Raw genomic sequence first — 12,704 nt, forward strand, 5'->3', positions numbered from 1 at the left:
CAGCGCACCCAGGGCAGCACCCTCTGTCCTCACCTGTCTCAGAACATAGACATACACTTTGCCCCGCTCTCGGCCCTCACTGAAGTACATGGGTGCGCCAACCAGTAGAATGTCTGTCACCCCGTCGCTGTCCACATCCACGGAACTGATTTCACTTCCATAGTATGAGCCAATCTGCAGCACAGAGAGGTAGAGCACTTTGAAGGGTGAGCTTCACTGGCCACCCACTGCCCTTCTGTTTGGCATTTAACACCCTCCCCAGTACAGCTCTGGCCTCTTTCCAGACTTAGTACAGATTACTCCCCTTCATGTCTCAGTCAAACGGGCCTAATTGCTGTTCACTGTAGATACCTCTGAATCCCTTGCCTCTGTGTCTTTGCATAGGCTCCCTCCCATGGTTGGAAGGCTCTTCTACATTACTTCTCCCTTTTTATTTATTTTTTATTAATTTTTTTGCGTGAGGCAATTGGGGTTAAGTGACTTGCCCAAGGTCACACAGCTAGTAAGTGTCAAGTGTCTGAGGCTGGATTTGAACTCAGGTCCTCCTGACTCCAGGGCTGATGCTCTATCCACTGTGCCAACTAGCTTCCCCATTTCTCCCTTTTTAAAGATGGTTATGTCAGGACTGTAACTAACTTGGGGCTACTGGGGCTTTGCCCAGGGTAGGAAGCTTAGAGGGTATTAAAATTTACATATATTTTTGTTAAAATTTAACATAATATACTATTTATTCTCTTCTTCTCTCCCTCAGTCCCATAAAGAAATCCACAGATTAGCTCTGTCCCTCCTTAAGAGTTTTCCCCTTCTCTCTTCTCCTTCCTCTTCTCCTTTAAGTGATACTTCCTTCAAACAAGAGTGCTACCCTTCCTCCCTCCCTGTGTGGAGAGAGCCTCCCTGAAGCCTTTCTGGTGGAGCAGAAAGAACAAGGTCCCCCCCAAGCCAGTGGATTGGATAAGTCCTTTCCCTGACCTCCTATTCCTGAAGTCATTGTAGTGTCTAATTCTGCCTCCTACTCTGTTAAATTTGCATCAGTTACTTATGTTATTTCACATCATGAATTAAGAAATTGATTTGAGGGTGTGTTCCTAGCTGCTTGCCTCAGGGCAGTGGCTGTCCAGTTCCCGTGCTTGGTCTAGTTATGGCTCCGAGAATTGCCAGAGCTTGTGCTCTGGCACATATGTCACATAGCTTTTAAGGGCCTAGAGTAATTTCTTTGCCATGATGAGATAGTGGGATTGGACTTTGGGGAACTGTCTGTCTATCTACCTATAGATACCTATCAAGAAACACTTATGAGAGAAATAATTATTAATAACTAATGGTTAGGTGGTGAAGTGGATAAAGCACTGGCCCTGTATTCAGGAGGACCTGAGTTCAAACCCGGACTCAGACACTTGACACTTAACTAGCTGTGTGACCCTGGGCAAGTCACTTAATCTTCATTGCCCCACAAAAAGAAAAAAAAGTAACTAATGGTTTGGGGAGATTCAGAGTTCCCACTTTTTCTATTATCAAGACCTCAGTCTCTGAAGGTTGAGTTAACCTTCTTCTCTATCAACTCTACCCAGTCTTTTTTTTTTTTTTTTTGGTGAGGCAATTGGGGTTAAGTGACTTGCCCAGGGTCACACAGTTAGTAAGTGTTAAGTGTCTGAGGCCGGATTTGAACTCAGGTCCTCCTGACTCTAGGGTTAGTGTTCTATCCACTGCGCCACCTAGCTGCCCCTCCTACCCAGTCTTTTTTTTTTTTTTTTTTAGTGAGGCAATTGGGGTTAAGTGACTTGCCTAGGGTCACACAGCTAGTAAGTGTTAAGTGTCTGAGGCCGGATTTGAACTCAGGTACTCCTGACTCCAGGGCCGGTGCTCTATCCCCTACCCAGTCTTAAAAGGAATTTCTAGTCTAAGGTGGAGACAGATCCTTTTGTCTAAATTGTACAAGGTTGGGGGTGGTCTGGGTATAGATAGTCTTTCTGTCCACGGGTGACATGATGTCACTCTCTGCCCCTTATTGTAATATTCATTCTCTCATGAATTGTTAACCCATCAGGGTTGATTCCCACTCTGGGGAACACCTTCTCTTTGAAGAGTATATAAACTGTGAGTCCTCCACCATGACTGCCTTTGGTCTAAGAGAGACAGCCAAATGACCATGCTTTTATTAATAAACTTGCTGGCCTTATTAATAAAATGATTAAATTATCCAGAAATGATGTTTCTTAAATGTTTTTAATCACCACACTTATTAACCCACTTCTATGGGCTAGGTGCTAGGGATATAAAGATGAGGAATGAAACATCTATCAATCAATAAACATTTAAATGCTTATTATGTGCCAGGCACTGGAGATATACAAGGGAGGAAACATTTATCTGCTCTATACCCATCCACACATGTTACAGATATGTCATATATGTGCATGTATATACACACACATTTCCTTTCTGCAGAGAGAGAGCTTGAGAGACATATAAACAATGGGAGACAGAAGAAGAAAAACAAACAGAGAAACAGGGAGTAGAACCCTTTTCTAAACATGTGGACCCTGAAGCCCTCAGCTATGTAGGGCCTGTTGATTTGGAATCTACTTAATTTAGAAGCCCTCAGGATTGTGGTTTATCATTCGGATGTTGGAGTCAGAGCCCAGCAAGAAAAAATGTCATAAATTCATCAAATAGCTTCCCTTCTAACTTACAGGGTCTGGAATCCAAATCCCGAAAAAAGCCAGCCAGAGTCTGGGCGTGGGCGTGTGGCTGAGAATGTCAGTGGTAAGCACTGTCTGCCAGCTCAGCTGGACGACCAAGCAAAGCAGGATGGGACTTGCTGATCTAGGTGGGGGATTTGGGTTAGACATGAGGGGGAACTACCCTTTCGTTATGCTAGGCTGTGGGCAGTGCTAGATCATGAGGCCATAAATCAGCTGGGAAAAACAAGTCAGGAGCTAGCAATGGAATGATAAGAGCAAATTGAGGAGATGTTTAAATATGGAGATTATAGAGATACAGGAGGTTAAGACAAAAACATGAATCAAGTGAACAGGAACAATAGGACTATGAGCTTAAGACTGCCCTAGACAGGAAACTTCTTATATTCTTCCATCTATAGCAGGAAACAGGAGTGGCTGTATGGTTCAGTGGTTAGAGTTGGCCTCAGTGTCAGGAAGGCCCCTGGTTGTGGAACATTCAGTAAGTCACTTAAATCTTCAGAGTCCCAGGTAACTCCTGGACTTTAAAGACTGAATCACATATTTCACTCTTAGAGAGATTGTCACTTTTATTCTAGGGCAGGGGTTGGTAAGCGATGATGCACACACTCAAGTTTTACAGGAGAATGATTTTTAGTGGTCAAGGGGGTAAAAACTTGGCATGTCATTTCAGAAAGGTTGTCAAGCCTTGTTGTGGGGATTTCTTTGCAGGTCGCTTTAAATGACAAGTCACTCTGTGACTCATGAAAGCGTGCTCACGGAGGTTCCAGTCGAAATGAGAGGCATCTTTCTGCAGCTCCTCTGAGGTTGTGTAACATCATGCCCATGGTGGCGTGGCTTGGGGAACAGAACCAACCAAGACTGTCGAATATTTGCACATTTTCCTAGCACTGGGTCCAAATCCCCTCCTTGGCACAGGTTGCCTTCTCTGGATTGGTAGAAGGACTTTTCCTCTCCAGGAATTTCCCCATACCATTAAATAACGGGTCCAGGCAATAAATAAGAACAGCAGGAAACATAGACTGGTTCCCAGGGTGAGGTTAGCACAGGGCCTGAAACCCTCAGCCAATAGCTGCTGGAATAGACAAGCATGCTAGCCTGAGGAATGGGACTGAGGGAGTTATTTGTCTCAGATGTCCTGAGGAGCTTGGAGGGCAGGTAATCCTGCCCAGGAGTCAGGGCATGGATGAGAACTCCAAGGTCTCAACCTGAAGTGGATTCATTCTGTCTCTTCCCCTCTTCTCTCTTCCTTCCTCTTCCTTTGCTCTTCCCATCCCCTCCCTGTCTCCCTCCTCCTCACGGCCATACCTATAACTTCTTCCTTACCTGTTCTCCTTTCAGAGACTGGTGGATTGTCAGACTACGGTTGCTGTGCATCATGAAAAGGATGACTTTGCCTGTGTGGTTGAATCGGGGTGCTCCAGCCACGTAAACCCTGCCCTGATCACGGGACACAACAGAGGTAACTGTGTAACCTGTTGGGGGAGAGGGGAAGGAAAGGATCTGAACACAGGTGGAAGGCTTTCTGCTCCCTGATATAGCCTTGTCAGAACACCAGGTGGGGCTGGTCCTTGGAAGAATGGGAAGGAGACATTTTATGAAAGGATCAAGAGATCTCAGACTGAAGGGAACAGGTAAGGGAGGGGTTTATGAATAACGTTTGTTCCGATGCTGAAGGAGCATTACTTTTAGTGTTAAGCCTGGGGGTTGTTACATTTGCAAAGGGTTAACCCAAATGAAGGCTGGTCCTTTCCCTATTAGGTCAATAGGGCAGGTCCTTGCAACCTCAACTGTCACCTCAGGGTTCTTGGTCTGTGGCTGTGAGATTGGGGGTGGGTGCCGTGTACACCTGTGATTTCTTTGGTGTGGGGAACTGTCCTGGGAAGATACTCTACCAGAGCAGACTGTCAACTATTGTCTTGGAACACTGAGAGGTTAAGTGATCTGCCCAGGTTTTCAAAGCCTGTGTGTGTGTGTGTGTGTGTGAGTTTGGACTTGGCCTCAGGTCTTTCTGACTCAAAGGTGATTCCATACTGGCACTATCTAGGATTACTATGACAGACTGTGGCCTCTGAACAGCTGAAAGGCTTTGTACTAATGGAGGAGGAGAGGAGGACAATCCTGCTGAGAAGATCCCCTCTGCCCACTCCTGATGTGAGAATGGGGGTACCTCAGCTCAGAGCTCTTAAGGAGAGTAAGAACATAGTGGGGTTGGGGTGGTTGATGGAGACCAAGGTATCTCTGGGGCTCAGGATCTTGCAGGAATCAAGCTGTGGGAGGGAGGGATATGGGTTAGGGGGTTGGGATAAAAGGCAAGAAATGAAGATTGGTAAATCCCCTTTTCAACTCAGGAATTCCTAAAAAGTTCATCATTGGAGCAAAGGATTAGGGATGTACATGGCATGACTTTTCTGCTACCCACCACCCAGTATGCTTTGTATCCTTTGCATCTGCTCCTCAGAGGAGGTGGGGCAGAGAAAATCCAGGTCCCATCTTCCTTAAGAGGTCGAAACAGCACGCATTTTTACTCACCAAATTCCAGCCAAGGGGAAAATAATGGTCAATACCAAGTGAGCAAAATGGAATAAATGCCCACTTCACTTATTTCACTCCTAGGAAAAACTGGCCTTTATATTTGGGGGCAAGGTCTGGCAAGCTATGACATGTAGACCCTGAGAATATGTAAGTTGGGGAAGCAAGTGCAGGACATAAAGCCCTCTTGTCATTCCTGAGTTTCCATTGTTAAGTTTCTCCCTTGCCTTAGATCAGACTTGACAGTTACCTGGTGGACACTCTGACTTTAAAACTTGGATCCTGTTTCCTGGGACTGGCAGAAGGTGACTACAGTGGTGTGGGTGGGGTGGGGCAGGGAGGATGGAGAACCAAAGTGGAAACTGGAAGCAGTCCCTCAGACTATGCCTACAGCTCTTTCCTCCTAAAGCCTTCCCTTCCGGGAGTGGGGAGTAATATTCTGGCTGTGTCCTGGATCATTAAAGACTGTTTTTCAGCAGAGAAACCAAAACAATGTTCTCTCTGGGGATCCTTAAAGCTGGGTGGGCTAGGCCCACCCCCTTTCCCTGGGAGAAGGTCACTTCCTCAGCATCTTCCACCCACAGAGGGAGGATCCAGAAAAGCGAGAGGCTGAATAGTGAAAGAAAAATGACTCAGTGGATGTCTTTGAATCCCAATTCCTCTCCCATCACCCCAGCACCCATAGCAAAAGGGCCCTGAGCTGAGAGTCAAGAGACACGCCTTCTGGTCCTACCTGTCACTTAGCCTCTCTTGGTCTTAATTTCCTTTGTAAGAAAATTATTACCAGGAGCCCCTCTGCTGACAGAGCCTGGCTGGCCTTGACTTAAGGTCAGTTCTGCATCAGGAAGTTACCTCACAAAGCCTTGTTTTCCACCAGAGGATCTGAACTCTGACCTCAGGATGTTCTATTCATGGACCACCTTCAAGTCATGTCAATCAATGGACTTGAATGCTACCAGCCAATTAGCTTGGAGCAGTATGTAGGGACTGCCTGTCTTCCTACCTGCAGGGAGCTTCTGCTCTAACAGGCACAGGAACTTCCTCTTGGTGGCCTGGGTCTGCTAGGTGGAGGCAGCTTTTTTTCTCTCTCTCCCATAGCTAGGCTTTCCTATACATGTTCTGTGTTAGCTAACCTCTAATATATATTTTTTTTTTTAGTGAGGCAATTGGGGTTAAGTGACTTGCCCAGGGTCACACAGCTAGTAAGTGTTAAGTGTCTGAGGCCGGATTTGAACCCAGGTACTCCTGACTCCAGGGCTGGTGCTCTATGCACTGTACCACCTAGCTGCCCCCTCTAATATACTTTAATAAATGTTTAATGCCTAAACTGGTGTTAAAGCTTCTAATTTATAAGTAAACCCTAGCTAATTTTCCCTACACTTGGGACAGAGATAGTCACCACACACTTAATTTTTTTTTTTTGGTGAGGCAATTGGGGTTAAGTGACTTGCCAAGGGTCACACAGCTAGTAAGTGTCAAGTGTCTGAATTCAGATTTGAACTCAGGTCCTCCTGACTCCAGGGCTGGTGCTCTATCCACTGCGCCACCTAGCTGCCCCACACACTTAATTTTTAACGTCACATCTTGTCTCTAAATAAGGAATTTGGACTGGATCCTATCTAAGCATCCTCCTGGCTCTAAGAACCCATCCTTCTCATGTTGTAGATGCTCAGTAAATAATCATTAATTTTGCTGTTAATTTGGAAGTAGGAAAGAGCATGGGATTTAGAGTCAGAAGACCTGTGGTGACTCTGCCACTAATTAATTAGTCACACAGCTGTGGGCAAGTCACTTAAGCTCTCTGAGCCTCAGTTTCCTCACCTGTAAAAGGAGATAGTAACACTTGCCTTGGCTACCCCACCAGGTATTATTAGGATCAAATTTATGCAAAGCACTTGGCAAACTGTAAAACACTCCACAAATGGGGCAGCTAGGTGACACAGTGGATAGAGCACCGGCCCTGGAGTCAGGAGTACCTGAGTTCAAATCCGGCCTCAGACACTTAACACTTACTAGCTGTGTGACCCTGGGCAAGTCACTTAACCCCAATTGCCTCGCTAAAAAAAACAAAAAACCCAAAAAAACCCACTCCACAAATGGTATTATTTTTTACTACTTTATTTTACGATACTATGACCCTCTATCTTCAAATGTGACTTTTAGTTTATGAATCTGCCAATCCAACATGACTTTTATGCTTCTACTTCTGAGTATACTTTCTTCTTCTTCTTCTTCTTCTTCTTCTTCTTCTTCTTCTTCTTTTTAATGAGGCAATTGGGGTTAAGTGACTTGCCCAAGGACACACAGTTAGTAAGTGTTAAGTGTCTGAGGTCGGATTTGAACTCAGGTACTCCTGACTATAGGGCTGGTGCTCTATCCACTACGCCACCTAGCTGCCCTAAGTATACTTTCTTTAAATACTTATTCATTAGCTGAAGCCATGATACTATTTCAGGGACCCTGGAGTTGCAGGTACAAGGAAAGAGTTAGACCATCGCCCTCAAGGAGCTAAAGTCTAAAGGAGGAGATGGAAAAAACAAGCAAAGACTAGAATGGATATACCGAGAATTGTATCTTGATCATTCAGTGTAATGGATATGAGGTTGGGGAAAAAAAAAAAGAGGCATAGATGATATAAAACAGTTGATGACATCGAATCATGTATACTTGGTTTCAGATAGGCACCCAGAAACCAACATACTGACTTCTAAGCCCCTCCTGACTCAGCTCTGCTGATAAGAATGAGAGGCTCTTAGAAATCTGTGGACAATCTGTTCTTAAATAATTGAGTTGATGAAATACAATGTCACAACTAGACTTAATGGGGGCTAATGCCAGGATCAAGGAAGAACAATTAGCAAATTTGCCAATTGTGTTTCTTCTTGTCTTTATTTTAACAAAGCTCTTCATTAGAAGTCATATCTGTCTCAACTGTCTAGGTGACTAGTCAAGGAAACGACACAATTCTTGGATTTTGTACCAGGAAAGTAAATTCAGCAAAATTGGCTTTATGTGTAAAAATTTCTGATGAGGTCAAAATACCTTAGGGAATTGACCTTCAAAATAAAAGTGTGAAGAGAAACACAATTTATTGCTAATTTTTCTTTCTTTCTTTCTTTCTTTCTTTCTTTCTTTCTTTCTTTCTTTCTTTCTTTCTTTCTTTCTTTCTTTCTTTCTTTCTTTCTTTCTTTCTTTCTTTGTCTTTCTTCCTTCCTTCCTTCCTACCTTCCTTCCTTCCTTCCTTCCTTCCTTCCTTCCTTCCTTCCTTCCTTTCTTTCTTTCTTTCTTTCTTTCTTTCTTTCTTTCTTTCTTTCTTTCTTTCTTTCTTTCTTTCTTTCTTTCTTTCCAGGGCAATGAGGATTAAGTGACTTGCCCAGGGTCACACAGCAAGTTAGTATCTGAGGTCAGATTTGAACTCAGGTCCTCCTGAATTCAGGGTTGGTGCTTTATCCAATGCACCACCTAACTGCCCCCTAATTATTCTTTCTTTAGCTTAGGCAAAGGCTCGATCTACTGGTGTTATTGCAAAGGGTTCTGGTTTTCCTCAGTCACCCATAATATGTAACTGTCTCCACCTTTTCCCAAATGCTTATTTCCACTTCATGACCTTACCCAGATATGCCCCATGGTTCTTCAGCTCTTCAGGGAATTCCTTTAGATAAGATTCTCGGTGAGGAATGAGTTTTCCACCACTGGTCTCCTTTAGCACGGCTCCATTCCAGTCATATGCACCAACTGCTCCCAGCAGAATCCCATCCTAGGCAGGAAGAAGGGGGACCCAAAACAATCCATATCATTCCTAATGGGGAAGGCTCTAAATAATAGGGGATAGCACTGCCAAGTGTCTCCATCTCACTTTTTCTCCCCACCCCCTAACCCTTATTTCTGGTCATTAATTGAATGGAGGTCATCTTGCCCTGCCATGTGAGATTAAGTGAAACTGATCCTAATAATGGAGTTCTAGGAAGGAGAATTAGCCTCCCAAACCACATACAAAATTTCAATACGCAAGTTCAAAACTCACTTCCTCCAGGAGATCTTCCCCACTCTGTCACTACCAACCATTATGGCCTTGGGCAAATCACCTAAACTCTCTTTGCCTCAGTTTCCTCACTTGAAAAAGTAGGTTGGACTGAATGGTCTCTGGGGCACCCTAGGTTCTATACCTCTGATCTTATGATCTCATAATGGCCCTTGCCTTATATACCAAATGCCCTCTCCTTGAGCAGTTATAAATCCAGCCTGCGTGTCTTTATCTTTTGTTTTGTTAGAATCCCTAATGTTTTTGTCCTAATATCCCAGGCAGAGGTGGCAGTCTCCCTGAGGGTAGGGATTACTGTGCCTTCCAAAGTTTGGAAGGCCCCTGAAGTGTTCTATACATCCGTGTTTTGGTTTGGTGTACATTTCAGTGACTATTTAAGGCTCTAGTTTCTCACAGAAGAGTTTCTATGCAGGGTTGTGGGCATGGTGGTGAATGTATAAACTTAGGGCAAATCACCCTTACTTCCCTTTCCCCACGTTTTTGGATCCAGATGAAATCAGAAAACAGAAAGGGCAATGCCTAAGGGGAAAAGATGTCATAATAAGGCACTGGGGGAAGGATCCCTCTATAATATAATTAGGGGACTCAATTAAAGCAGATTGGCACCTGCTTTGCTACTTATGGTTTTAATGAGCTGCTTGAAGCATTGAGGGTAAGTGACCTGTCCAGGGTCACACACCCAGTATGTGTTAAGGTTGGGACTTGAATCCAGGTTTTTATCACTCTGAGGCCAGCTCTCTAACCACTTTGCCACAATGCCTCTCATAATGGATGCATTTTCTCAACCCTTTTTCGGGGCCAAACTTATATCATTTAATATAAAATGACTTTTTCAAGGTAACAAAAACAGAATTTGAACCCAGAGCCTCTGACTCCACATCCAGGGATTTCTCCTACTATAGCAGCAGCCTCCATAACAACAAAGATCTCTTACCCTTAGGGGTGGTGGTGGTTGTCTGTTATCTAGTCCTGTCCTAAGAATAACCCCAGGGATATTTAGGACAGGAAGTATTATCCCCATTTGACAGATAAGGAAACTGAGGTTCAGGAAGGTTTAGAGACTGGCCCACAGTCACAGTGTCAGAGTTGGGCCTGGGAACTAGGTGACCTGGTTCCGGTGCTATATGACTCTTGTTTTCCTTGTTCAAGATATTCAATGCTCTCTTTGAGATCCTGTAAGTATACTCAGCCAGGTTACAGCTGATTACAGGTTACAGATTAATATAGGCCCATCACATCCTCCAAGTCACATAGGGTAAACTGGGTAGGAAGAGAAAGTGCCTAATGTCCTCTAGAAGCAGATGGATCCTAGTCTCCATTTTCCATCTGAAACTCTTTGGGAGGTATCCATCAAAGTCAGTTTCACCCTTCCCTGCCCACTGAGCAAGAGGATGCAACTGTGGACCAATCTGCTTTGCTTTAGAGAGATGCCTTTGAAGATACATTCTTGGCTGAGTGAATACCTCTATGAGCCTTGCAGCGCATCCTGAAGAAGGGCTGATTTAAACCAGGAGCTTGCAACACAGCTGGGACCTCCACTCCCCCAAGACCCGGGGAGGTTTGGGAATTCCATCTGAAAATGTTGGCAGCTTGGAGGGGTCTGGCAACACTGGCTTCCAAAGCACATGTCTCTTTGGCAACAGGAACAGAGCCAGCCTTGCTGCTAACTCTGATTGTAGAGGCTAGGAGTGGCCCCACTGTGGCCAAAATTACCTCCCCTACCTCTGGCTGACATTCCAACCTTAACACTCTTTAGCTTAAGACTTTGATCTCTTCTAAAATGCAAATCCTTCTTGGAGGGGTGAACACTTTAAGTTGTTATCAGTTATTGAGTGTTTGAGCAACTGAGTTCATTACATTCTTTTTTTGTGTCATGGACTCCTTTATCAGTGTGCTGAAACCTATAGACCCTTTCTCAAATTAATGTTTTCAAATATATAAAATAAAATACACAAAATTATAAAAAGAAACCCATTGCATGGAAATACAGTTATTTAACTTTGTTTTGTTTGTTTTTGTGGGGCAGTGAGGGTTAAGTGACTTGCCCAAGGTCACACAGCTAGTTAAGTGTCAAGTGTCTGAGTTCGGATTTGAACTCAGGTCCTCCTGACTTCAGGGCCAGTGCTCTATCCACTGCACCACCTAGCTGCCCCTCCTATTTAACTTTAAAAAAAAATTCAAAGACCGCAGTTCAGAACCCCTGCCCTAGTGGAAGCTTTGAAGGGGAGAGGATCAGCACCCCAAGCCAGAACATAGTGTATACCAGGTAGTATAAATGGTGTTGAAAGGAGATAGGAAGCCAATGAAAACAAACTCCATTGACTTAGCAGTTTTACCCTAGCCAAGGGAGATGCATATATTTTATGTTTAGAAAACTAAGATGGGAGTGGCTCTGGGGATGGGGTGCTAAAGTCTTGATAAATGAAGTCAGGAATGTCAACACTTTCAAAATATTCATCCCTGGCCATCTGGGAAGGAACATTTAAAATCCAAGGTTTTCAGCTGCCTCCTAATTGAAGAACCTCCCTCCCTCCCTTCCCTCCCCCTCCCCCCCCCCCCCGCCCCCCCCCCCCCCAACACACACATACACTCTCCGAGTGAGGCCAGGAAATTCTGATTGGGTCACCTTTTGTAGGAGAGTTCTTATGGACGAACGTGAGAAAAGTCAACTGGAGAGTTGTTTGGTTGACTTGACAGATCAAGATTACTGGGAATCTGTTTCCCCGCTTGTCTCAGAGTGTGTTGGGAATGATAAAAGGGAAATCTCCTGCTTTTGAGTTGAGGTCAAAGGGGACCAAAGGGAACAAGGGCTGTGACCACCCTGACCTCGAGTTGGGGTCAGAGGGAGTGAGGGGCTGTGTCCTGCTGCAAGGCAGTCAGATGTCATCTGTTCTGCGGTTCAGCATTCTGGAAGGCTGAGTCACTGGTCTTGTCCTGGGTACACACAGGATCATAGGGCCATAGGACTGAATGTTAGAAACCACCTAGTTCACCTCCTCCCCTAATTTTATAGCAAACTGAGGTCTAGAGAGGTTAGCTGACTTGTCCAAGGTCACACAGGGGAACTACCAGAACAGAAATTAAAACTCAGTTCTTTTGATCCAAATACATTTCTTTTTCTTCCAGTGATATTGGCCACCACCTATAGAAAGATTTAATGAGCGCCGGTAGACAGCCCTGCCCCCAAATAGTTCTTCCACTGGCCTTCCCCAGTGCTTGAAATACCACCAAAATCACTTCTTTAGGGCGAGGCCATCGTGTCTCTGAAAGACATTTTCCAAAACAAAAATGTGCTTTCCAGGAAGGAATAATATGTTAACCATTTGTCAAGATAAATTTATCAGAAAACTGATAGCTGCTGAACATGGAACAGAGCCATGAAGGGATGGGACATAGGATAAATGGATTTTTATAGGCTTGTATAAGGATGA

General features: G+C 44.5%; 1 protein-coding gene across 1 annotated transcript in view; it reads right to left on the reverse strand.

Moving 5' to 3' along the window:
- The window catches only part of ITGA11 (integrin subunit alpha 11), a 156,531-nt gene that overhangs the window by 46,996 nt on the left and 96,831 nt on the right, over window positions 1-12,704 (reverse strand). Inside the window, exons 11-13 of the mRNA XM_043980465.1 lie at window positions 8,844-8,988; window positions 4,026-4,174; window positions 34-174 (exon numbers count right to left, since the gene is read on the reverse strand). Coding sequence (XP_043836400.1) covers window positions 34-174; window positions 4,026-4,174; window positions 8,844-8,988 — 435 coding nt within the window. The remainder of the gene's footprint in view (window positions 1-33; window positions 175-4,025; window positions 4,175-8,843; window positions 8,989-12,704) is intronic.

This window comes from Dromiciops gliroides, chromosome 2, assembly GCF_019393635.1.
Source record: "Dromiciops gliroides isolate mDroGli1 chromosome 2, mDroGli1.pri, whole genome shotgun sequence".
Taxonomy (NCBI): Eukaryota; Metazoa; Chordata; class Mammalia; order Microbiotheria; family Microbiotheriidae; genus Dromiciops; species Dromiciops gliroides.